The sequence below is a fragment of the Camelina sativa genome, chromosome 14 (genome assembly GCF_030686135.1).
Source record: "Camelina sativa cultivar CO46 ecotype springtype chromosome 14, ASM3068613v1".
Classification (NCBI taxonomy): Eukaryota; Viridiplantae; Streptophyta; class Magnoliopsida; order Brassicales; family Brassicaceae; genus Camelina; species Camelina sativa.
Window position 1 is genome coordinate 480,815 of NC_141893.1, and position 26,644 is coordinate 507,458.

Here is a 26,644-nt window from a genome sequence, read left to right on the forward strand (position 1 = left end):
ACAACCAACTAGCACGCTTAAGTAAGTGTCACCAATATTTAAGTGGCTTACCATTTAATACGAAAAATAATGATCAACTGTTTGATATTTTGTAGCATCAACTACGTATCGACTACGTATCTATGTTTAATCTGTAATTTATCTATGTTCTTGTACCGGACTTGTTCATCCCGGATATTAGCTGTTGTTGCGGCACCTTAACTCTTTATTTGTAACCAAGTACTCATAATATAAGTATATAATATCAGAAATTTTATGAAAAAAAAAATCACGTTATTTTAATCAAATAATCAAGTTAATCAAAAAAAGAGTTAAAAATTTTAATCAAATAATAAAAAAATCACGTTATTTTAATCAAATAATCACGTTAAAAATTTCAGGTATTCTTACAAGTTTCAAGGTCCATATAATAAATAATCAAAAGCTCAAAATTATTATTATTTTAATATATATTTTGGGGTTTAAATTGGCAGGGCGAGTTTGATGCAATTTTTCTTTTTGCTTGGTCTGTCGTACACGTCCGCAACTGTTTCGTGTGCTTTGGTAAGCATGTTGCCTGCAATCACCTTCGCTTTGGCCCTTATTTTCAGGTAAAGATGGAACCATCTAACTTCAATTTATCATTCAATGATAACAATACATCATTCAATAATAATAATAATAATTGTTATACCCTGTATTAAGGCACCAACGAAAGCATTACCAATATTTTGATTAATTCTTATGCAATATGACTAAATTTCCATTTACATTACCTAAAGTATACGTAACTTCATCCAACTGAGCCCCTTTTTATACCTTTTCCTGACAAAAGGTCCTTTTTATTGAATACGTTGCATTTTTATAAACTTTGATAAACAAATGATGCGAAAACTAATTGTTAATTTGTTAAATCAAACATAATATATTATCTATTAGTTTGAGCTTCGAAATTTAATTGTTTTATATACTTTTTTGTTATCTATATATGCCTGCATGTATATTATTAGATATTATATATGTCAATTTAAGTTTATTTTTATTTTATTTTGTAACGTAATTTTTTTTAAATTTTTTACCTTACGTTATGACTTTAAAATAAATTATTTTAAAACTTACTCTTTTTTTGTTGTATAGGATTGAAAAACTAAAGGTTTTAAAGACCAAAGCAGGAATGTTGAAGGTGATTGGAACTTTAATATGTATTAGTGGAGCTCTGTTCTTAACATTTTACAAAGGGCCTCAAATATCAAATTCTCACACTCACCGAGAGGCTCCCCACACAAACAACAACGCTCAAGAAGACAATAATTGGCTTCTTGGATGTCTTTACTTAACCATAGGAACCGTCTTGCTATCTTTATGGATGCTATTTCAAGGGAATTTAAGCATTAAGTACCCTTGCAAATACTCAAGCACTTGTCTCATGTCAATATTTGCGGCGTTTCAATGTGCTCTCTTGAGCCTTTATAAGAAGAGAGACGCTAATGATTGGATCATCGATGATAGATTTGTGATCATGGTCATTATATACGCTGTAAGTATCATATCTTCATAAATCTAAACATATTTTTAAAAGTTAAATTTATAAGCTTATTATGCAAGAACTTTAAAAATTTGGGAGGAACAGGGGTTATCTATTACGGTAAGTTGATGCTATCATATGTTTCTCTAATATATTTTTTTGGCGCCATTGCCATTAATCATTTAATTGCTTTCTTGATAATTAATCATTTAATTGTTTTCAGATATGAATTGTCTCTCAATAACCACTAAATTTTTACAAATACACCTCTTGGATAATAATATAATACATGATACTTAACAATATATATACACGTATTATAGGGTGTGGTCGGACAAGCAATGTCGACGGTAGCAACAACATGGGGAATAAAGAAATTGGGAGCTGTTTTCGCATCGGCATTTTTCCCAATTACTCTCATTTCGGCCACTCTGTTTGATTTCCTGATTTTACACACTCCTTCATACATCGGAAGGTATGTTCTTCGATCATCTCTATCAAATTAATTTCGTTTTTATATATATAGGTTATATATCGTAAATGTGTACTCATAATTACAATTTTAAAACCTTTGTACTGTAGTGTGATTGGATCACTAGTGACAATAACGGGTCTCTACATGTTCTTGTGGGGTAAGAACAAAGAAACGGAATCATCGACAACACTGTCTTCCCGGATGGATGACGAAGCTAAAAATATCAATAATGAAAACGTCTCTAAGTCGCCCGTTTAATATAATGATATCGTTGTTATTGTCCAAATAAGTGTTACTATATGATAGAGATTGATGAGAGAAGACCACCTTAGTGTTTAGGAAATAGTATATTGACTCTCATGAAAATAAATAATAAATGTACATAGAGATTCATATTTATAAAGGAAATGAATTAACATAAATATCTAACTTATAGAATCATATAAGATATACATAAATCTCTATACTATATTTATAATATCTTCTTTGATCATAAAGATCTTTTAGATCCTTCTATACGTCCCCTCAAGCTCAAGGGGTGATGAAGCGAAACGGAAATAACAGTTTGAGATTGATAAGTTGAAGTGTTGGTCGATCCGGTGATGAGGTGTGTGATGTTGAGGTGGCCGACATCAAGGATGGTTAGAGAAGGAGATCTGATGTTCTTTTTCCTTCTTTTTTTTTGGAAAATTAAATAGAAAGAAGCACTATAGCTTGAGAAAAACGATAAAAGCAGTTTTTTTTTTCTGAATTGAAATTTAACAAAGAAAATTTTGAAGAAGCATCGATGGCTTGAAACTGGGAAATAAGATAGTTATTTTTTTTTAATAATTTAAAGAAGCACTATGGCTTGATTCAGAGGCTTATAAGAAGCTTGAATGAGAAAAACATTTTTTTTTTTTAGAATAAAAAGATGAAACACTTTGGCTTAGAGTGAGAGATCAATGATGATAGATCTGAACAAAAAAAAAGAAGTTTGATAGCTTAGATTCAGAGGTTCATGATGAACTTGAATTGCAGAAGCACTTGGCTTAACATAAGAATAAATTAAAAAGAAGCTCAATGGCTTGAAGAAAATAAGAGAGAGAGTTTGATCGTTAGATCAAAAACTCTGAAGCAAACCTGCTCTAATACCATGATAGAGATTGATGAGAGAAGAACACCTTAGTGTTTAGGAAATAATATATTGAATCTCATAAGAATAAATGTACATAGAGATACATATTTATATTGGAAATGAATTAACATAAATATCTAACTTATAGAATCATATAAGATATACACAAATTTCTATAATATATTTATAATATCTTCTTTGATCATAAAGATCTTCTAAATCCTTCTATATTATATATTCTAGTTAATGTTTAAGGAGAGACTGAGATAAAATATCCTTATTGGAAGTATGGAACCCAAAACATCAACGTAGAGAGTTGTAAAATAGTTTTAATAATGATAATGATGGTTATGAGTTTTTAACCATTTTTCTTGTGTCTTTCATAAAACATCTCTATTTATTTAATGTTCTTTGGGTTATTATGGTTGTATTCTTTGTTTTAGAAATCGCTAGGCGCTAGTCGGGCGGTTGGGCTAGGCCTAGTGCCTAGCGAAAAAATCGGAGATTAATCGAGACTTGTTTTAGGGTTATTTTATTAAATTAATAATAAAATACAAATATATATTATAAAATATATGAATAATTCTGTTTATGTTAAAAACAAATATCAAATAAAATATAAAACTATAGTATTGTCTTTAAAATTACGGTAAACATATAAAACATAATTTCAAAGAAAATTTAATGATTTTCATTAAAATTGTGTACATTAATTATTATAAAAGATCATAAACTCTTAATTTATACGGGTATGTCGATGTTAGGCGGGGATTAGTCATTAATCAAAGCAGAAAAGGTGGGCCTAGCGATTTTACGGAACGTAATCGGTGCTAGGCGGGAATTTTTAAAACAGGGTCGTATCGTATGCATTTGGAATTCAAAAGCAGGCAGATCTTGTTTAATTACGGTTAGTTTGTTACTAATCGAGTCATTAAAAAATGAAGCGTAGATTAGGGCCATGAGAAGCCCAATAGACCATTAAAATCACACCAATTGTGAAATACTGCATCCGCGAGTATTTTGTTTGTGGTCAAGGTTTAAAAACAAAGGGATATCGTTATTTTTACTAAAAATATTAAAAATGGAAAAAATGGAAAAAGGCTACATTGGAGGCCCATAGAAATAGTATAAATGTAAGAAGCCCATATATATAACGGTCCATATAAGGTGCAATGTCTTTATATAACCGACACGTATCGGTTAGAACAGCAACGCAGCTGGCGCCGTACCCACTTGCTGCTACCAAATAACCGGGAAGAAACCGTTGACACGTAAGCAAAGAAGTCACTTTTTGAGAAATTAACCTAAGGTGGGGAAGGAAGGGGTTTCTGGCTCATAGAGAAGCAACTTGAGAGATACCAAAAAGTGCAGTTAGTCAGCCACTACATTCTCACCACGTGTCGATCTCCGATGACTTCTGTTTTTCCCCATTATACCCTTGGTGCTGTTTTAGCCTCAAATTATTAAAAAACACGTTAAAATACAAAAATTAGGGGAAAAATTGTTGTGGCTGAGATTGCTTCTGGCTTCTGGCTTCTTCTTCTTCTTCTTCTTCTTTCTTTCAGTAGTCTTCTTCAGCCTAAAACAGTCTTCCTAGTTCCTTCTTCTTCTTCTTCTTCTTCTTCTTCTTCTTCTCTCTCTCCCTTTCTACGTTTTCATTGATTTTTAGGGTTTGTTTTAATTTTGTTTCTCGATTTGAACTGTTTCCGGGAACGATGACTTCTCCGGTGAGATGATCTAGTTTGTATACTTGACTCCTCCATGGCTATTCTCAAGGGTATAGCTTTTTTAACATTATTATTATCAGTTTTCTAGGGTTTCTCTTTTACATCTTAAGATAAATAAGAAGATCTCCTCTGTAATTAAAGTTAACATAATGATACATACAAATCTAGTGATTAAATACTGATATGAAGATTTGTGATGCTTGTAAAGGTTTTGGCTGCCATGGATTCGTTTCGGTGAGGCTTCTCTAAACAATTGAGTTTGCAAAAGATTTCTCTTTTTGAAATTTCTAAATCTCTCTCAGTTTGTGTGGATAAAAAAAAATATATACTTTCCTTTTTTTTTTTTTCTTTTTTTTGTAGTTGCTCTAGATTCTAAAGAGGTTATCATAACGGCTTTGCTGCAATTTGGAAACTTTCATGTGTTGGGAGATCAAAGATGGTTTCTTTGTTATACTTTACTTGTTAGAGAGGATTTGAAGCAGCGAATCGCTGCAAAGATCCTGTTATGGATACTACTAATACATCTGGTGGAGAAGAATTAGTAACTAAGGTCCTTCATTAGTTTTATGCTTGAGATTGGTGTTTTTTTTGTTTGTTTGAGATTTTGGATTCTTGTTTTGTGAACAAGATTTGGTTTTTGATTGTTTAGGCAAGAAAGCCATATACAATAACAAAGCAGCGAGAACGATGGACAGAGGATGAACATGAGAGGTTTTTAGAAGCCTTGAGGCTGTATGGAAGGGCTTGGCAACGAATTGAAGGTCGGAACCAAATTAGCTTTTTTGCATGCTTAGTTTTGATGTGAGAGACTTTGTTTAGGAGTTTTTCTTTTCATTGTTTTATCTCCTCTTGATTTGGAGATTCTTCTCTTCTCTTTTTCTTTTCTCTTTCCTTTTGATTTTGATTGCAGAACATATTGGGACAAAGACTGCTGTTCAGATCAGAAGTCATGCACAAAAGTTCTTCACTAAGGTTAGAGCTGATGAGCTCTTTAAATCGTTTTTTAAACATGTTCATTAACTTGTGTTCAATTAGAGTGAAGGCACCAATGGTTGGTATTGTGTTAATATAACTTCTCCAGTCCCCATATCGATGTTTAGAGGTTGCCTATCACCGTCTGTGTTCTGTCTGAAAAAAAAAGATGATTCAAGGTTCTCGTTTTTTCTTACTCATTGCTTCAACTAGATATTTGGCGTGTGTTGATAAGTAGAGTTGGTTGGTTCTGAGGATTGCAGCAGGCTCTATAGAAACATTTGGTTTTACCTTGTCATTTGCTCTTTAACTGATCGAGTTCACGAATTGTCCAAGTGGTCTGTTAGATTAAAGAGAACTCTATTCTCTGATACTATAAGATAGGTCCAAAGTAACATAACTGGCATTGCATTTGCATGAGACAATTGACCCATATTCACTTAAGTCTATGAAATAATGGGATTGCATGGATTCTTTTATAGCCAACCAAACCTCCTTGCCATATAGGACAGGACATGAAGTAACTCTATCATCTCTACCCCGAAACATTCGTGTCAGTATAAGACTTTTTTCCAACCTCGTGCTATGGTCAATTTCATGAGTCTCATGATTTTTACATCTGAGCTGCATTTTCCCATCTCCGGTTTGGGAAAATCTCACAGTTATTGGTTCACTTTCAGTTGGAGAAAGAGGCTGAAACTAAAGGTATTCCTGTGTGTCAAGCTCTGGACATAGAAATTCCACCTCCTCGTCCTAAACGAAAACCCAACACTCCTTATCCTCGCAAACCTGGGAATAACGGTACATTTTCCTCACAAGTATCATCAGCAAAAGATGCAAAACTTGTTTCGTCTGCCTCTTCGTCACAGTGTAATAATCACGCCTTCTTGGATTTGGAAAAAATGCCGTTTCCAGAGGTTTATTCCTTAATCCCTTCTCTCTTCATCATTCTATCATTTTGTTGTCTCTTCTTGTGATAATCTTCTTTATGTTTTTTTCTGATTAGAAAACATCAACTGAAAAAGAAAATCAAGATGATAGTTGCTCGGGGGTTTCAACTATGAACAAGTATCCCTTACCAAAGAAAGTAACTCCAAGAAAGGTATAAAATTGTAGTCTAAAATTCTGATGAATGCTGTATTTAGAGTTCAATTGCGTGACAAGAAAAATAACTTGTTCCATTCTGATTTTGAGCAGGGAAACGCCGATATTGAAACAAGTAAGAACTCAACCGTGGACAATGCGGTTCAAGATGTTCCAAAGAAGAATAAAGACAAAGATGGTAACGATGGTACTGTGCACAGCCTGCAGAACTACCCTTGGCATTTCCACGCAGATATTGTAAACGGGAATATCGCAAAAGGTCCTCAAAATCATCCCTCAGGTATGCCATCTCAAGACTTCATGTTTCATCCTATGAGAGAAGAAATTCACGGGCACGGAAATCGTCAAGCTTCTACTACTACAACTTGTCATCAAGCGTTTCCAGCTTGTCATTCACAGGATGATTACCGTTCGTTTCCCCAGATGTCATCTACCTTCTCCAATCTTATTATGTCAACTCTCCTACAGAACTCTGCAGCTCATGCTGCAGCTACATTTGCTGCTTCCGTTTGGCCTTATGCGAGTGCTGGGAATTCTGGAGATTCATCAACCCCGGTGAGCTCTTCTCCTCCAAGTATAGCTGCCATTGCTGCTGCTACAGTAGCTGCTGCAACTGCTTGGTGGGCTTCTCATGGACTGCTACCTGTATGTGCTCCAGCTCCAGTCACATGTGTTCCATTACCAACCGATGCTGTTCCAACTCCAGCGATGACTGAGATGGATACCGTTGAAAATGCTAAACCACTTCTTGAAAAACAAAACACAGCTCTGCAAGATCAAAACTTGGCTTCGAAATCTCCAGCTTCATCATCTGATGATTCAGAGGAGACCGGAGTAACCAAGATAAACGCTGTCTCAAAAACTAATGGTGATAAGATTGAGGAAGTTATTGTAACTGCTGCTGTGCATGATTCAAACGTTACCAAGAAGAAAAATCTGGTGGATCGCTCATCGTGTGGCTCAAACACACCTTCAGGGAGTGATGTGGAAACAGATGCATTAGATAAAATGGAGAAAGATAACGGGAAAGTGAAGGAGACAGATGAAAATCAACCAGATGTAAATGAGTTAAATAACCGTAAGATTAAATTGAGAGACAACAACAACAACCAAGCTACTGATTCGTGGAAGGAAGTCTCCGAAGAGGTAAAATGAGAAACCCAATGATTGATGGCATATTGCAGATTTTTGTTTTGGGAATTAACACTATGCATCCACAAAAATCTTTTCAGGGTCGTATAGCGTTTCAGGCTCTCTTTGCAAGAGAAAGATTACCTCAAAGCTTTTCACCTCCTCTATTGGCAGAGAATGTGAATGGGAAACAAAGTGACACGTCAATGCCATTGGCCCCTCCTAATTTCAAAGTTCAAGGTTCTTGTGATGCAGACCAAGAAAGAGTAGTAATGATCGGTGTTGGACCTGGCAACAGTCTAAAAACGAGACAAACAGGGTTTAAACCATACAAGAGATGTTCGATGGAACTGACAGAGAGCCAAGTTGGGAACACAAACAATCAAAGTGATGAAAAAGTCTGCAAAAGGCTTCGATTGGAAGGAGAAGCTTCTACATGACAGACTTTGAGGTAAGAAAAAACAACATCCACCTTTTTACCAATATCTAGTGTTAGTAATTGCTTCTACAATCTTTATGAAAGAAAGAGACTGTTATTTCTTCCTCTTTAGATCCATGAGAACATTTCTTTGGTCATGTCAGGTTCTGTACCATATCACCACCCCATGTATTATGTCTTGTCTCTGTTTGTTGTGTATGCTACTTCTGGTCTATATGTCTGCTGCTACTACTACTGTTAATTAACCATTCACGCAATGGATTCATGTCTTTTTTTTTCTTTCTTAATTGTGGATATTGATGATGGAATCATAAATAGTTTAGAATGATAAAGATGGATTGTACAAAAGTTTCAACTTTGAATGTTTTTTTTGTCTTTTGTGTTACTTTTTTTTTTTCCATAATGATTCTCTCTGTTGTTTGATTTAAACTTGAAGGCGCTCATTGCCCAAACGCCAATAGGCCTAAAGATGCTCGGGTGGGCTTAAGATTTTATCCACTCTACTCGGCCTTACATACAACATTCCACTGTTACAAGCTTAACTAACAAGCCTAAAGGCTCATGTGTCACACACTATAACATAATGCACTGCAATCTCTTAGTTTATCTTACTGATGAATCAATAATATGTATATATTTATTTCGGAATTAAAATGCAAGAAAGTATCCTATTTTTTGTAGAATTTATTAGCGAAAATGCTATAAAGGATATTTTATTCTATTTTTCTATATTCGTTTGTGATTATAAACAAATCGCAAAAATTAATTGAAAATCTTTCTCAAAGGAAAAATTAATAAAGAAAATATTTCTCCCCATTATTTAATAATGAGTGATACGAGTTGTATAGAAGTTTTGATCCGTAAATATATCGCCGCTGGTCACTCTCAATATATACACCTTACCTAAAACGCTTAATTACCAATAGACCAACGCTCGTCACTCCTTTTCTTTCCTCTCCCAAAGTTTCTTCATCCTTGCGATATCAAAAACATCGGCTGTTCCGATCCAAAGGTACGTTTTTTTTTTTCTCCTAAAGATCGTCAAAGTTGGATGCTTTTCGATGTTTTAATCTACTGGGTATTGCTTCAAATCTCAATCATCCATCGACTTTATAAAGAGGAAAAAAAAAAAGTAGAACAGATTTGGCGTAGATCTTTTAGTTATCGATACGTTATATCAATAGAAACGTATATCTTAATTTTGGTATTATCGTTCTTAAATAATCTGCTCTAAAGATTGTTTTTTCTCTTGTGGGGTCTGATTCTGCAATAAATTTGGTATTTTTTGTGATTCGATTGATACTCTTCTCTTTCTCTCTCTCTCTCTGCCACCAATTTAGGGTTTTTGATTCATAACGTTTTCAAAACAGATGAGTGAAGAAGGGAATGAAGACCAGAAGCTGCAGCGACCTGCTCCTCGTCTTAACGAGAGGATTCTTTCATCCTTGTCAAGACGTTCTGTAGCTGCACATCCATGGCATGATCTTGAGATTGGTAAAACAAAATCATATCTAATTAAAAAAAAAAAATTTTGCATGCTTTTGTGTTTTGTATTTTGGGACTAAATTCATAATATTCATATGTAGGACCTGGAGCTCCCCAGATTTTCAACGTGGTAAGTTTCTTCTACTGGTTTGAGAATCTTGTTATGAGATGGATTCTTGAATCATTTACTGTTTTGAGATTAGGTTGTGGAGATCACAAAAGGAAGCAAGGTCAAATATGAACTTGACAAAAAGACAGGACTTATCAAGGTTAGGTTATATATCAAGAGATCAATCATTATTTTCTTATATATCAATGGTTTTCTTACCGCAAAGTCAATAACATCTTTGCATTATCTTTCATTCAGGTTGATCGTATTCTGTACTCATCAGTTGTGTACCCTCACAACTACGGTTTTGTTCCTCGCACATTGTGTGAAGACAATGACCCAATTGATGTATTAGTCATCATGCAGGTATTTAATTCTTTTCCTTTTTTTCTTATATGATACACCGAACATTTTATATTTCAATAAACAAATTTATTATCTTTGTATAGGAACCTGTCCTTCCCGGTTGTTTCCTGCGTGCCAGAGCCATTGGATTAATGCCTATGATTGACCAGGTAAGCCACTAACTTGGCTCTGCTTTTTTCTCTCTTACTCCATTCCTTTAAGTCAGTTTAAACGATTCTTTTTTTTTTGTTTTCTCGGTACTTTTAGGGTGAAAAAGATGACAAGATCATTGCTGTTTGTGTTGATGATCCTGAGTACAAGCATTACACTGACATCAAAGAACTTCCTCCTCACCGTCTCTCTGAAATCCGTCGTTTCTTTGAAGACTGTATCCTTCTTTATTGTTCCTCTTTATTTCGATTACACTAGAAGTATTAGGTTTTCCCTTTAACTTATAATCTCTTACAGACAAGAAAAACGAGAACAAGGAAGTTGCAGTGAATGATTTTCTCCCTTCTGGGGATGCGATAGGAGCTATCCAGTACTCAATGTAAGTCTCTCTTTCTCCATCAAGAGCCAAACTTTCTTATAGCTTTCTTACTCAATGTAACATTAAAGCAACCATTACAGGGACCTCTATGCTGAATACATTCTCCATACCCTGAGGCGTTGAAGCTTTCCTGTGAACAATCCTGCCACCATCTTTGTTTCTGTTGCTTTTCATTGATAATAAGAAGCATATGATCCTAATTGATACCTTTCTCTGCATTTTTCTATTAGACATATCATTTGTCCTTGTGAACTCATACTATTGTTATAAAGAGATCTTGGCATTTGAAATTTTGGCTCGGTTTTGGTTTAACCTGTTAGAAGAATTCTATACCCAATTAAATGGAATAACAGATCAATTGATTTGTAATACTAAAACCACTAGCCAAAATTCACTAATTCTAGTAGAAGTCAAAGGTTTTTATACTTTAAAAATTCAAAATCCCATAATCATGTCCATAATGACTTTTTTGGAATATTATTATTGCATAAATAGACATGTCACTATTCTTAAATTTAATACCAAGTAAAAAATAAAGATCAAGGATAACTTTTATTTAGAAGCTCAAGTAGGAGAACTGCGGCAGAATCTTTAGCCTTCTTAACACTCGGCATTGGCTCTCCAATACATTCATCAGTCCATCCTCTATCGCTTGTATTCACCCTCACCGCAAAAGTAAACCTCTTTGCGTGCGCTGGTCCTCCTTCTTTCAAACATCTACGAAATTTCACCACAAACCCCAAATAAGCTCAATACAACCCCAAACAAAATCACTGCAATTGCAAAAGTTCACTCATTGATTAAAACTCTTTACCTGTAAGAAGGCATTGGCCAATTCTTCCTCAAGCAAATATCATTCAATGTTTGTCTCGTAAACGTCTGATTCCCATTCTTCTTGTTCCCGTTCTCATTCTCAACTTGATTCTCTCCTGTATTCCCGTTCACACGCTTCTCCTTTGATTCCGCTATTTCTTTCTCTTTCAAGGCTGCAAGTGCATTCCTCGCCGCTAGCTTTTGAGCCATTTTCTTCTGCGGGTTTTGTGCCACTCCGATTTGAACGCCGTCGATGAACACTTCCACAGTCGCTGTGTTACCACTTCGACTTGCTTTGTATTCTAATCCTTCCGCTTGTTGCTGGCACCGCTCTTGTAGCTCTCGAACTGGATGCATAGGAAGGGTCTCTGGTGTCACCATGGGCTGAAGCAAAGGTTGAAAAACCTGGAATAAAAGATAAAAAAATGTTAGTAAAAAACGCTAGTAACTAGAATTTACAAGAGATTTTTAAACCAAAATAACTAACCTTCCAAGCTGCGGTTGTATCTTTTCCACTATCAAGAAAAATAGCACCTGCAATAGATTCGACAATATCTCCAAGAACCTTTGGGGCTTTACAGTCTCCCAAACCAAAAGAGTTAAACCCCGGTTTCGATGACTCGGTTTGAACTTCCTTCACAAAATCCCGAATCTGAAAAAGTAAAAAAAACAAACAAACCAAACAGTCATATATTTTGTTAATATTTTTGGGAACAAAATAGTTTTGCTTTTAAAGATTTGTTTACCTGTTTCTCAAGGGCGCTAGAACCATGACGAAGGTACAAATGGAGTTTATGTTTAACGGCAACACGAGCGAAATTTTCGTTGTTAACCGCTGCAGCACGAAGATCTGTTAACCGACCAGGAGGAAGGCTTGTGTATGTGAAAAAGAGGTGTCTTGTAATAAGATGATCTAAGACAGCATCACCAACAAATTCCAATCTCTGGTAACACGAAACACCTGAAGATGGTCTTGAAGCATGTGTTATAGCTTCAACGAGAAGACCTTTCTCTTTAAACTCAAATTTAAGAGCTCTCTCGAGACCAACAAAGTCTATACTCTTGAGTATACTCTCTGGAACATTAGCAGGTTTAATAGTTCCTTCGACTTCTTCAGGTTCATCCTCCACATGGATCCCAATCCATTTCATCAAATGATTTGCTGCAATCTTACCACCTTCCACGTAATAAACACCGATCAAAGCTTCAACAACATCAGCTAACGTTTTGCTAGACAAGACTCGGTACGAACTCATGTCACCCTCTAGTTCACCATCTTCCATCTCTCCATCTTCAAACACATCGCTGTTAACAGGTTTCTGCTCTTCATCAAAAAAGGAAGATTCTTTTGTGTCCTCGTCGAAAACTGGAGGCACACCAGGAGCAGACCACCTAGACGGGGCGAAACGATCCGCCTGGATATATGACTGAAGCCCTTTGACTAGAGCAAACTGATAAAGAACCATGTTACTAACCATTTGTTGTCTCATCCTTGTAAGCTGACCCTCGTGCTTTTGTGGATACTTGAGAAACAGAAAACGACTAACAACCCATTTTAGATACGCATCTCCTAAAAGCTCAGCTCTCTCGTAGCAGAACGTTTCCTGGCATGAGGCGGCAGTCAAGGCTTCCAGTATCTACACATATATGTACCAAATCAGATTAGACTAGTTTCAACAAAACAGAACAAGAAAGACAAACAAAAGACTCTAACTACGCACCTTTGATGTGGGAATAGGATAGCTAATCAAATTTTTGAGTTGAACAGCGAGCAAAATGCTCTCAACTCTTCTCATTATAGAGGGCAACCTCTGAGCACCTCGGACAAGTGAACCCGAAAGTGGATGCACAACGCATATTTCAGGTGGAAGAAACACGTAATATGTTTTATCAAGGATCGTCTCTGATTCACCTTAAATTACAGAATCAAACAAACACGTGTTAATCTACCGGTTAATCAATAAATGTTGAAGACATATTAAAATCTTAATAGTAGTACCTGACTGTTCAAACCGAGGAGAAAGGAGGTTCTTGCAATATGAAACACCACGTCCTTTGATCAAAGGTTGTTGCTTGCAATTCAAATCAACTCCATACCTAATAAACAACATTATAGAAGAAGACTTGTATAGCCTCAGATACCTCAGGTTGTGCAAGAAGAAGAAGAAAAGCCGATCTTGTACATATATCCTAGCAATACAAGTGGATATCTCGTAATACATAGACAGGCTTTGCTTCTCCTTCTTGCACAACACCTTGAGGTGAACTGAGGCCATGTAAGTCCTCGTGATTACAGAAAAGTTATTAGTAGAGTGCTTGCTTCTCTAACGAAACTTAGAAAAAGCATTGGAAGAATCAAAAATTCATACTTTTGCTTGTAATAGTCAGCATATGTGTTGTACTCTAAGGGACCAAGATATCCCTCCTTCCTTGGGAATGATGTTTCTGCACTCATGTCATAACAAATTGAATCAACGTAAAACCGCTTCCCGGAATGTGCGGCTGTCACTATTTTCCCAACAAGATCTTCTGCAACCATGCACCCATCAGCCATCATCAGTTTTCCTTTTGGTAGATCATCTTCTACTTCCTTCTCAAAAGTATCTCTTACAGGTAACAATCCAGAAGCTCTCACAACATCGAAGGATGCAACAGCTCCTCTAATACCATAAGTTGGGTGAGATTTCTGACCAAAGTCAATGTTGTTACGAAGTTTACCAAACCCATATTCCCTTCTGTCACCACCAAGAGTTCTTTCATTAGTCCCGAGATATACATCCGGACGAGCTCTCTGTAGTGGGTTGTCCCACACAGTGGTTTTGGTAATCTTTTCAACCAATTCCCAGTTGATCCCTTTTATGGGTTCCATAGACGTATTGTCAGAAACAGGAACAAACAAGTAGGCCTTTGCAGGATCCCATGGTGTCGTTGAGGGTTCAACATCAACGTCCAACACGATACTCATTAATCTCACATGAAACTTTTTCAGAGATGATAGCTGCACAAGAAATGCCACCAATATAAGATAAAGCAAACATATATGTGACTGAGGGGAAATATAAGTTGTTTGTTCAGTCTAACCTGGTTTTCTGTAATATCAAGCGATCCCTTGAAAGCAAGAGATGCTTTAGTGATCATGGCCCGAGCAACATAAAGATCCATAGACATCGATAATACCTGACACAAATAAACAAATCTTTAGATAAAAGGCAAGGGAAACTATTGTAACATCTCCGAATTCTAAAGCTCAAATCCATTGAGAGAGTAACAAGAACCTCTGCATCCAGCTCATTGCCAAAAAGAATCGCGAACTCTGAAACTTCGGTTAGGAATGGATCTTTTGAAGAGCCAAGATCTACACATGTCACATTGTACATGTATAAATGGAATCGCTTTGAGCTCTCACAAATTTCCTTTCCCGACAAAATCCATTCTCCCTGTACACATGGTAGAGAAACAGTCAAGTTTTGAAACCACATTTTCAGTAAAAGCACATTTAGTCAATTGTTCATAGGTTAGTGCTCATTTTACCTTAAGTACATCCGCAACACCTTCAGGATAGAACTCTCTATGTCTAGCAGTCCCAGGAACAGGCTCACGTTCATCATCTTGGTCAGCCTTCTCAACGTCGTGGCCACTTCCCTTGTCCGGCAATAGCATATCGGTAAATGCACCCATCTCATGCAGTTTCTTGCATGCAGCTAGACATACAGCCTACATATCAAACACACAAAAATTCAAGACACATGATATAAACGAATAAGATAATGAACAGTAAACAAGAAGTCCACCTGTTGTGCAAGACGCATTGAACTGCAAACAGGACCCTCGAGTATTTCAAATGGTGCATTGCAAGGAAGCTGAAGCCTACATGAATACTCTGTGTGGCCTCCAGGCTTTTCATGTTTCTCCATGCTAAACTCAGGACGAAGAATCGCATACCTGAGACACAAGAGAGAAGCAATCCATCGTCTCATACAGGAAGAAAAAAGATCTTTAGAACGATAAAAAGTTATCAGTGAACTTACCTGTCTCCAGGAAGCTGAGAGCAGTAGAAATGTACAAGACCAACAGCAGAATTCAAGCTAACCATGGCACCAGTTGTCTCCACCTTATAAACTGTACCCGGCACAGCATCAATGGAGATTAACCTTGATGTATCTTTGAGATGACTGAGATCAGTCCTTTCTATAGCTTCTTTTCGCAGTGTCTCCTCACTGTTCCTAGCATTCCTTAAGAATGCTGCGTGAGACACATTTCCCCTGCAAGTAACACAAGTTGACATATATATATAAGAGATTGATTTATTGATCAGATGTTAAGAAAACAAATGTAATTCCTAAAGCTTTTTAATGTACCTCTCAACCATGAGTATGTAGTCTGATCCAGGCTTTCTTGCCCGACCACGAGACTGAATGTATGCCAGCACTGTCTTTGCAAGGTCGAAACGCATAACAACGTTGCATTGCCTAATATCGAGTCCTTCCTCAGCAACGCTTGTGGCGACTAATAGTGTCACCTATCACAACAGAAAGAGAGAAAGAGACATATGTAAAAAGACTAAAGGCTTAAATACAAAAACAAATTACCCAAAAGACAAATCTTTCATACATGGCCATCTCGGAATTTGGAAATTGTATCCTGCATTTGGGATGATTTCATTTCCTGGCTGTTATTGTGCCCAATCATGCTGGCACACCGTATAAAACCAAGTGAAGGCAGCTCAGCAAAAACCTGAAAATTTCCAAGATCAGAGATAGAGACAGGACATATGTACTTAAGATCACATTGTTACTTTCACTTTAATCCTAACCTTTGGAAGAACCAAAGCAGCAACCACCCTCTCAACAAAAACAATAGCACGAAAATCAGCTGTGTGCTGATACTTAAGGAGTAGTTTGATCAATGATTGAACTTTTGGAGTAACTTTCCCATCAGCCACTGCGGCACCTATTACTTTATCAACGTGCTCCCCACCCGAGACAACTAAAACCATAGAGCATTGTTAATATACGGTTTCTCAGAACGGTAAATAGTAAATAGATATGTACAAATAATGTGGTTGCGACTTACCATGATCAGCAGGGAGCTCTCCTTCCTCGATCTCGTCATGTGCATTACCATTTTCTGGTTTGCTAACTTCAGCTGCGACCTTTTCAGCAGCAGCGCCTTCCAGAAGCTCACATTGTAACAGTGACACCACCTCGTTGAGGTATGATTCTTGAAACTTGACGTCCACTTGGAAGTTCACCCTCTCGTCACTTTGCAGAGCAGTCAAGAATGATTGTGCCACCTTGAAAGAAAAAACAAAAAGTTAATATCATATGAATATATAACAAAACCAGTTCAATCATCAATGTTATCCATTTTTTTACCTTGTAAGCACACCATTGACCCAATTCAGCAAGAGTATAATTTATAGCTCTAAGCTTATGAATCAAATTGGCAGCTCCATCGCTCTCCGTTCTTTCAGACACGCCATAAACTTGTCTCAATTCATCCTTTGCTCCAGCATCCCTAGCCCCCATAAACTGCCACTTGCTTTTCCTTGAACTTGCTTGTGCTGCTTCTTCCACGGCTGCAATCATTTGCTTTATTGTCTCGTGAAGAGACCACATAGTCGCAGCTTTGTCATACTCAACAACAATCTCTGAAGGCATAGGCACATGCTTCTCTAATTCTTTTCGGTCTTTGATTGTACAAACAGTAGAATCCAACTTGGTCTCGAGGTTGCGTATCTTTATCGCACAATCTACTTGGCTTGAAACACCTATGTAAACAAAAGAAGTCAGTTTCAAGAACATTAGCAAGCAAGATCCGCTTAGAACAAGAAACCATAAGTACCCTTTAGATTAACGGGCGAAGCAGTCATTCCAAAGATGGCAGGTCTTTTGTCCTTAGGGGTTGTGTGGTAAAACTCAGACATCACTAATGAGTATGGATGTTTCTTGACAGCATGGTGACACTCGTCGAGAATAAGAAGATCAATTGTCTCCATTCTAATGATGCTATGCCTCAGTATATTCAATAGAATTTGTGCTGTCATTACTAGAACCTGCACAGAAGAAAAACAAAAAAACTGTAAACTTCGAGAACAGATAAATAAAACGATCCAAAACCCGTGAGGAAAACGAAGCATCAAAAGCAACCTGCTTAGACTCGAACTCTCGCTGCCACCTTCGAGCATCCCAGAAATCTTGTCCCATCTCACCACAATAATGTCCAACTTGAAAACTAGTTTGATTACGAATCACTTCTGCTTGCTGAAAATGTAAGATAAATCAACAAACCAAACCCAAAAGGTAAGCAATTTTAAAAAAAGAAAAGACAAAACATGTAAGTTATATAGGTACCTGATAGACCAAAGGCACTTTAGGAACCAAGAAGACCGAGAGCATTTTTCTATTCCGGCTCATTAAATCCTTATGAACACTCTTGATAAGAAGAATTGCGATAAGTGTCTTTCCAGCACCAGTCTCAAGGAAAGCAATTGTGTTTTTCGCTTTAGCTTGTTCAAGCACATCCAACTGGTATCTCCTTGCTTGCTCTTCCACAACCTTCTCTTTACGTTCTTCAGGCTTACTCTTATTCTCCTCTGCCTTCACATTACACTCTCGGGTTCCACCACTCCCTTTCTTAACATCTCTTTCGTGATCAGCTTCCCAAGTCCCTGACCGATAAACCAACTCATTGGAACCATCTTTATCCCTCTCCCAATAACCTCTAACTTCTCTATCTCTACCATCTCTTCTGTGACTGTAACAATCTCTTTTCTTATTATTGTGAACCGCCTCGTCCCAATTACGAGTACGTTTCCTATTCATAAACCTATCTTTGTCCCTAGAATTAGCCTGTCCTCTACCTGAAAGGTTACTACTCCTTTCACTCTGGTAACTACAAACTCTAGCTCTCTTCCAATCCTTCTCTCCTTCTTCCTCTTTGGACACTTCTTGGTCTCTCTTACCGCCATTCTTTTGCAACCCGTTCTCCTTAACAGATAAAGCAACCTCCCCAGGAATCAACTGAGGAGTTACACTAACCTCTTTGATGTGAGAATTGGTCTCAGAAACGCCATTGTCTGGTAAGCCTCCACCGTTCTTGATACTATCTAGAATGTGATCGATTCCACCGAAAAAATCACTGATGACGCCGTTGTCATCGGTGGATTCATTGACAGCAACAGAGGAAGGATCAAAATCAGAGACAAGATCATCGATAAGATCACAGGAGATGTCCTCGCAGGCATCTAGCCAGTAAGAAGGCTTTGTTATGTCTTCCCTACGCTCATCCTCCATTACCATAATTCAGGTAATAAATCAACAAATCAAATTAAGAACATTAAAAAAAAAAGGCTCACTCAAGAGAAGAAACAGAACAAAAGCACGAGAACTGAAGAAACCCAGAGAAGGGGGTGAGAGAAGAAGAGTGTTTTATGACAGATTAGGGTTAGATAGACCGTACGAAACACGCCAATTTTATATGAATTTGTTTGCAGGTTAAAAGGGGTCACGAAGAAGAGCAAGCAAAACCCTAACCAAAGATTTGGTTTCTCTGGTAAATAAATAAGAATAAGAAGAAGAATTAAAAAAAAAAAAAAAAAAAACCCTTTTCCAAGCTTTTGCAAAGTGTTATGTGATTCGACGATTCCACGGTCTATCGATCCCTACTCTGTTCTGTTTCTCTCTTCGTCTTCCTCTCTCTCTCTCTCTCTCTCTCTCTCTCTCTCTCTCTCTCTCTCTCTCTTTCTTTCTGGTCACTTGCTCTCTTCTCTGTTAAAATATTTCTTTCCTTTTGTTTGCAATATTACAGAAAAAGGAAACTTGCCATTAAAGCAGAAAAAGGTAAATAATTTTCCCTGAATTTGTGAAAAACACCAAATTCATTATTTAATAGTATTTATTAGTTTATTTACTCCAAACCAACCAACCTGTGAATTCCACACGGTTATTATAATTTTTTTAATCAAAAAAAAATGAAATTCAAAATTAAGAATTCCAACATATTCACACATATTAAAAAAGTCATTAAAATTTTTTATTTTACTCTTTACAGATAGGCTAAATATATTTCATTTTTTTATTAATAAATTAAAATAATAGAGATAAAAATATATTTTTTGTAAAAATAAAATTCTATCTTAAATTAATAGTTTTGTGAAACGGGAAAGTATATTACAATATATTAAAATAGTACTAGTAAAGATAAACTGAAAACATAAATAACATTAAACTAAAATTAAAACGATATTTGATGTTTTCATATGGAAACACGTACACAAAGGTTTGACTAAATTAACTAGCGGTTACGCCGACCGGAGTTACACTACTACACTAGTTAGATTGATTCGTACGGGACGGTCAAGATCATTCCAAGCTTTTTACTGTTTTCAGAAAAGTGTAATTGTTCGATGCACCAATGATAAACTGACAAGTGGAAAGGTCTTAGTGATTGGTCGGTTCTTTCTCATGCTTTTGTTCTGTCATTCTGTTGACCCGACTCGTGCAACTTCTTCTCTCAATTTTAAAACTGTAACAACAAGCATCATAAACACACAATTATTTTTTTTCTACAACTTTTATAAATAAAATAAAAACAAATTAGTGATTTTATAATATGAATTGCTCGTCGAAAATAATGGATATGAGCGGTAAATAGCTGTAGTAATGTTCGTAACGCTACTTTAAAAACTAGCATTGACTGTTGGTTTATTGCTCTAAACTTTAAAAAAAAAAAATCTTCAAGAGATAATGTCCATTGGGAGTTAAAGTCAATTTTAAGACATTAACGCCCATGAAATCTATTAATGTATGAATGGTACAATATAGGACGTAATAAAGTAGAACTATTAACGCCTCCTCCACCATTTAAAAGTTTAGACATTTTTACCTTTAATAGTAATGTGTTAGCAGATTGATGACGACGGCCAAATAAATACGTATCCGACTCTTTTAAAAGTAGTGATGCGTTTTTATTTTAATCATTTGTATATTTAGATAGACCGTTTGCACTCCGATAAACATTAATAAAACAATCTAGATCTTTTTAGCAAATACTCCATCTATATGTATTTGGATTCTTTGTAAGCATCCGAGTATCCGACACTCCAAAGTCCAAAGTCCAGAGTCCAAACATTTCCCCCAAATAGTTTAAAATCAGTGATCATTTTAATTTTTTTTTTTTTTTGGTAAAAAGTTAAAATTTATATCAAATTTTCTGTTTTTTCTGTACAAAATGGAAAAAAAGAAACTAGAATGGAAAGTTTATACAATCAAAATAAGAAGCTAACAAGGACGAAGAAGAAGCCGTAGCTCCAGGGAGGGACAGTAGACGATCAAAGATTGTACAATCCACTCCGGCTTGAACCACTGATGGAGGAGACGAGACGTTGGAGAATAGCCTAGCATTCCTTTCATGCCAAAGGAGATAACAAGTGACTTGGAGGACGAGTTTGACGATGGTGGCAGCGTTGGGGTGCGGTTGTTGTTGCTGTTGCTCCACTTGAAGGATCCTAATGGAGATAGAACTTAATGTCGTTGGAGGCGATAAGATGATCCTGCCTGCAAACGTACTCCAAACCTCCGAGGAGTAAGCACACTGAAAGAAAAGATGTTCATGACTTTCAATCCCATTCGAACAGAGCACACAACGTGGAGGAACATTGATCCCCCAGTTCCTTAGCCTGTCTTTGGTAGGAAGCCTTCCCAGAAACGCAAGCCTTCCCAGAAACGCAAGCCACGTTATAAACGAGTAACGCGGCACTGTCTCCTTAAACCAAACTACCTTACTCCATGGTACCCCTGGAGAATGAGACCTTAGTTGCTCCCAAGTTTATTTGGAAGAGAACTTTTGACCGAAGGTCCTTGACAACCTTTTCCAGAGATACAGGTCGGCCCCTTTTTCATCGTTTGGAGGAGAGATAAATGTGAGAGTTGCCATGAATGATTGTTGAGAGTCAGATCTTGCAGCCGGCATCCTCCATTCTCCATTCCTTACCGCCTCTAGAACTACAGCATTTTTCTTTATCCGCAATTGTCTCAGTCCATTTCCTTCTATAAAGTCAGCCAAAGGACCAAGCTCGCACCAGTTATCATACCAGAACGAAGCAGTGCATCCATTTCCAACCTCACAGCGCATGAACTCCTTTAGTCGAGGCTTGAGATGCAGCATACATTTCACAGTTCGAGAGAGCCATTGGTTATCCTCCATCAGCCAGTAACTCTTCCTGTGGAAAACATTTCCTTTAAGTCAGGCCACTCATAATGAACCTGAACTTGCGAAAAAGTTCCAGATTAACTTAAGTTGAAAGATAATCTGAAAGTCTTGCAATCTTCTGATGCCTAGACCACCTTCCTCCTTAGGCCTGCACACATCCTGCCATGCAACTCGAGCTCCCTGTGCTGAACCGATCTTGTTTTCCATAAAAAAGCAGCACACAAAGAGTCGACCTTCTCATAAAACCGCTTCGGCAAGTTAAACACAGAACTCCAAAAGTTAACCATTCCATATATTACTGCGGATACAAGTCTGATTCTTCCGGCAAAAGACAGAGACTTAACCGTCCAGGAGTGCAGCTTGGAAGTGATTTTCTCAAGAAACGGTTGCAAGGTGGCGAATGAAATCCTAGCTGGGTTAAGAGGCAGTCCCAAATATCTAGTTGGGAACGAACCAACCCTAATGCCAGAGAACTCACTCAGTTCATCGATCTCAACGTCAGAATAGCCCCCAAAGAAAATTTCTGATTTTGCTGGGTTCATATCCAACCCACTTAGCTGTTTGAATTGGGACATTACCTCTCTAACGCCATATAGAGAGTGCCAAGAACCATCAGTGAATACCAAAAGGTCATCTGCAAAGAGGAGGTGTGTCACTTGAGGAGAAGAGCAATAAGGATGCAGTTGTATGCTACCTGCTGAAGTCGATAACTCCAGAAGCTTCGATAGCACCTCCATGACAAGGATGAAAAGGAATGGAGAGATAGAATCGCCTTGCCTGAGGCCTTTCTTTCCAGAGAAGTAGCCTGTCAAATCACCATTTATGGCCACAAAGAACCGCGGAGAAGAAATACATTCTTGAATCCAACTGCGGAATAGTGGAGGGAAGTTGAGAGCTTCAAGAGTCTTGAGAACCAAGTCCCAACACACAGTATCAAAAGTTTTCCTAATATCAACCTTGACCATACAGGTCTTTGGACAACTGGCTTTTTGATATTCCTTGATCAACTCCGAAGCAAGTAGGACATTCTCTCCCAAACTTCTACCTTTAAGAAAAGCTGCTTGGTTCGGACTGATGCACTCAAGAAGGATGGGTTTCATTATGTTGGCTATGATCTTAGAGATGACTTTGTAAATCAAGTTGCGGCAGCTTATAGGTCGAAAATCACTTAGCTGGCAGGCTTCCGGAACCTTAGGAATCAAAGCAATGATAGTGCAATTGAGATCCTGAAGGAGGCGACCATTGCGAAAAAACTCTTGGACTGCTTCCACCACCGTGTCACCAACAATGTCCCAAGATGCACGAAAAAACTCCACCGAGAAACCATTCGGGCCTGGACTCTTATCTAACGGCATAGCAAACACCACTGCCTTTATCTCTTCTATGGTTACTCCTTTCTGAAGAGCTTGGACTTGAGAATCTGAGCATCTGAATGGAAGGAGGTCCCATAGTTCAGTAACTGAGATTGGAGATAGAGGCATATCGGTTTTACCCAGAATATCTTCAAAGTATGCAGCTGCATAACTTTTTATCTCTGATATGTCTGCAATCCTTCGACCAGACTGATCACATAAGAAATGGATATGGTTTCGTGCAGCCCTTTGTGTCACTGACATGTGAAAGAAGGTCGTGTTCTTGTCTCCCAGACTGAACTAAAGGATTCGCGACTTTTGGCGATAGAATTTCTCCTCTGCGGTAAGAAGTGTTTGCCACAGTGTTCTAGCTTCATGCTCCTCCCTAACTGCTTGAGCATCAGGAGTAAAGAGAACCCTTCTTTGAAGCTCAACAACTAGAACTGCTTGACTCTGAGCTCTCCTACTGATATCACTGAAGTGTTGCTTGTTCAGAAGCCTCAGAATCATTTTAAGTTTCCGCATCGACCTTACAAGCTTGTATTGACAAGAACCTTGAATGGCAAGAGGGTCCCAACTTTGCGAGATTGACTCCTTGAACTGCGGATGATCTATTACATGTTGGAAGAACTTGAAGGATTTCCTCACCACACTCCTTCGAGAGGGGAGATGAAAGAGACAAGCTGCATGATCTGATTGTAGAGGTTCCAAATATTCCGCGTATGAGTCTGGAAAGGAGGCAGCCCAGGTTTGATTAATAAAGGCATGGTCAATTTTTTTTGCAGAAGGGGTGTCTTCCCGATTGTTCCACCAGGTGAAGGGAAGACCTTTTGCTTGCACCTCTAACAAATCTGATTCTTGCAATGCTAGAGTGAAGTCATCTATTCCGCTGATGTCTACCTCCTGAGTCAAGTACTCTGAGTGTTGAGAAGTCCTCAGAATTTGGTTAAAGTCGCCATCCACCGCCCAGGGGAATCTATTGACAGGGGTGTTCGAATTCAGCCAGCATAGCTCCGTCCATAGTGGTATGCAATCCTCCATCACATTGAATCTGTAAGCAAAAGAGACCGTGATGTTTAGACTTAGCGCCTGGAAGAGAAGCCGCAAGTGATTAACTGAGAAGAAACCTGATAGACTACCATAGATATTGTTGGGTCCCAGCAAACAACAATCCTAGCCGTGTTGTGCTGATCAAAATTACCAAAAAATTTCCAACCAGCAGGGAGTGCTCTAACAACTCGTCCTGCGTTTACATGCCGTATATGCGTTTCCAAAAACGCTCCAAAACGTGGCTTATGGAGATTAATCCATTGCTTTGTAAAATCCTGACGTCTGGTACTATTCAGATCTCTAATATTCCACACAAAAAACATACTAATAAGTATTAATGTGATGAGGTGACCTTACGGCCACACTTCCTACTCTTCCTGCGTGATACCAGGATAAAGGGAGCTTCATGATCGTCCAACACATCTTCTCGAGTCTCAAGATTTGAGGCGAGCAAATTCTCAGAGAGGATCATGTCATTGGGCGACTGACCTGCCCCAATTATGCTGGAACCCTCCACAGTAGCGTTCAAACCATCTGGAGGTACAGCTGCTACCATCGCTGAAGACTTAGGACTTGCGAGGTTCTTTGGTTGCTCTGCCTCCAGTTCCTCTGATGTGTTCTCAGCCATAGATTCCGTTCCACTTCCAGAGATTCTCTCCACTACAACCTCCATCCTGTCATTAGCCGCCTCCACAGTCTCACCCAGGACATACTGTAGAGTGTTATTCCTCTCCTTCACTCTCCAAACCATTCGAGGGGGCCCCTTATGCAATCTCTCCTTAGACCTACCTTGGCGAGATCGTCTTTGAGTTCTAGATCGACTACATGATCTCTGGGTCCTCCTCCTTGGGTAGGTAGAAGCTGCTACCTTGGAGGGACATCGAGAGGTTTCATGCCCATACGCTCTGCACTCTGCGCAACGTGGGGGGAGCCAAGGATAAGTCACATCTATTTCCACTTCCCGGCCATTGGAGAACCCTGTGATGATCTATGAGGGGAGATCCTTGGTCAAGTCAACTCGGACGAGAACCTTTACCACCTCAAATGTTTCCTTTCTCTTTGTTTCAGAGACTACTGCAATTGGCTTACCAATAGCAGTGGTTAGGCGACTGAGACTCTGCTTGTTAAATAACAAGTAAGGCACACCTCTGAGTTCCGCAGTGATGGACGCGGAGGTTATAGGAGGAGTCTCCGGGGTGAATTCAGGGGACCACGGAGAGACGAACATGGGATAACCTGCAATGTTCCAAACGTTACGACTTAATAGAATCGCCCTGGAGTTAGTAACCCGGAGCAGGAAGGTACCATGCCCAATCTTGTGAACAAAGATACGCGGACCAGATCTAGCCCATAGAGCATTTACCACTCCTATTACTCGACCCATGTCCGGTGGATTGCCATGGAACTGAGCAAATATGAAATCTTTAAACTCTTCCTTCACAGCTTCAATGTTGTCGTCAGGAATGAGAACAAACGGAGCACCCGAGATGTGTTGAGTAGGAGAACCAACTTCTTCAAGTTGAGAGGAGGCTCCGAAGAGGCTAGTCCACCGTTTATCTACCGAAGGAGAGGATTCATGCGGACTAATTGCGGAAGGGGATCCGGCGGGGACCGGAGAAGCACCAGCAGGTAGAGATTGACCAGCGTCCGACGAAGGAGAAGTCTCAGCAGGAGAAACTACGCGGCGCGGCAGCCGAGGAAGATGATTCCTGAACCAGATCTAGGGAGGAAATAGCCGGAAGAGAGGGTGGGGACCTCACCGGAGAACCTCCTTCCGGGGGGAAGGATCCGAGATACCCAGATCGGCAAGTACAAGAGGCGGATCTGACTTACTGGGTTTAGGCGGATGTCCTACCACTGCTGACATACGAGCAAATTGCGAAATACCTGGAACTGAGGAGCCAGTACGGAAGGAATGCTTCTTTTTCTTTTTGGATTTAACCTTAGCCATCGGAAAATTCTCATTTACCATCGTGAGGCCGGTAAACGGAGGCGACTAGGCGATTCTCTCTCAGATTCCTTTTTTTTTTTTAACAAGAAGTTCCGTTTTCTGATACTTGGTCCACCTCCAATAAGAGATTCTGCTCTCTAGTCTTCCATTGCTCTGTTCCAATAAGAGATTCTGCTCTCTAGTCCTCCAATAAGAGATCACTTTAATTTTGTCTAAGGATTACTTTCATCTTCTTCAACTAAAGATATTTTAACACGTTATATAATTACTGTTACTATATGTTAGTTTTGTAAAATAGACCAATACTA

At 38.2% G+C, this 26,644-nt stretch overlaps 4 protein-coding genes and 1 pseudogene across 10 annotated transcripts; 3 read left to right on the forward strand and 2 right to left on the reverse strand.

The window, feature by feature from the left end:
* Positions 1–478: 478 nt before the first annotated feature.
* Positions 479–2,401, forward strand: LOC104743109 (WAT1-related protein At1g01070-like). Its single transcript, XM_087485900.1, has 4 exons — positions 479–590; positions 1,117–1,516; positions 1,828–1,979; positions 2,087–2,401. Exons 1-4 carry the CDS (start codon positions 484–486, stop codon positions 2,235–2,237), a joined length of 810 nt encoding a protein of 269 aa, XP_087342026.1. The 5' UTR covers positions 479–483; the 3' UTR covers positions 2,238–2,401.
* Positions 2,402–4,371: 1,970 nt separating this feature from the next.
* LOC104738686 (protein LHY) lies at positions 4,372–9,190 on the forward strand. Of its 6 annotated transcripts, none has more exons than XM_010458875.3 (10): positions 4,372–4,873; positions 5,032–5,057; positions 5,184–5,373; positions 5,473–5,584; positions 5,734–5,795; positions 6,476–6,712; positions 6,802–6,897; positions 6,993–8,045; positions 8,132–8,481; positions 8,906–9,190. In XM_010458875.3, exons 3-9 carry the CDS (start codon positions 5,329–5,331, stop codon positions 8,468–8,470), a joined length of 1,944 nt encoding a protein of 647 aa, XP_010457177.2. In that variant the 5' UTR covers positions 4,372–4,873; positions 5,032–5,057; positions 5,184–5,328; the 3' UTR covers positions 8,471–8,481; positions 8,906–9,190. The 6 variants fall into 6 exon arrangements, with proteins under 6 accessions (XP_010457177.2, XP_010457178.2, XP_010457176.2 ...); XM_010458876.3 differs by lacking the exon at positions 8,906–9,190 and adding an exon at positions 8,613–8,817; XM_010458874.3 differs by lacking the exon at positions 8,906–9,190 and having other exon boundaries at positions 8,132–8,817.
* A 43-nt stretch (positions 9,191–9,233) lies between these two features.
* On the forward strand, positions 9,234–11,248 carry LOC104738688 (soluble inorganic pyrophosphatase 1). Of its 2 annotated transcripts, none has more exons than XM_010458878.3 (9): positions 9,234–9,481; positions 9,810–9,963; positions 10,056–10,084; positions 10,158–10,223; positions 10,322–10,429; positions 10,513–10,578; positions 10,676–10,796; positions 10,877–10,958; positions 11,039–11,248. In XM_010458878.3, exons 2-9 carry the CDS (start codon positions 9,840–9,842, stop codon positions 11,079–11,081), a joined length of 639 nt encoding a protein of 212 aa, XP_010457180.1. In that variant the 5' UTR covers positions 9,234–9,481; positions 9,810–9,839; the 3' UTR covers positions 11,082–11,248. The 2 variants fall into 2 exon arrangements, with proteins under 2 accessions (XP_010457180.1, XP_010457179.1); XM_010458877.3 differs by having other exon boundaries at positions 9,256–9,481; positions 9,840–9,963.
* Positions 11,249–11,356: 108 nt separating this feature from the next.
* On the reverse strand, positions 11,357–19,578 carry LOC104738689 (endoribonuclease Dicer homolog 1). Its single transcript, XM_087485141.1, has 20 exons — positions 18,125–19,578; positions 17,921–18,034; positions 17,616–17,826; positions 17,147–17,541; positions 16,845–17,064; positions 16,585–16,757; positions 16,383–16,505; positions 16,130–16,290; positions 15,800–16,033; positions 15,563–15,713; positions 15,303–15,485; positions 15,047–15,208; positions 14,853–14,948; positions 14,141–14,769; positions 13,771–13,868; positions 13,493–13,683; positions 12,518–13,408; positions 12,259–12,423; positions 11,773–12,176; positions 11,357–11,675 (listed from the first exon to the last, which is right to left on the reverse strand). The coding sequence occupies exons 1-20, from the start codon at positions 19,070–19,072 to the stop codon at positions 11,498–11,500; spliced, it is 5,727 nt and encodes a 1,908-aa protein (XP_087341267.1). The 5' UTR covers positions 19,073–19,578; the 3' UTR covers positions 11,357–11,497.
* A 1,439-nt stretch (positions 19,579–21,017) lies between these two features.
* Positions 21,018–21,977, reverse strand: LOC147927714 (uncharacterized; annotated as a pseudogene).
* Positions 21,978–26,644: the final 4,667 nt, after the last annotated feature.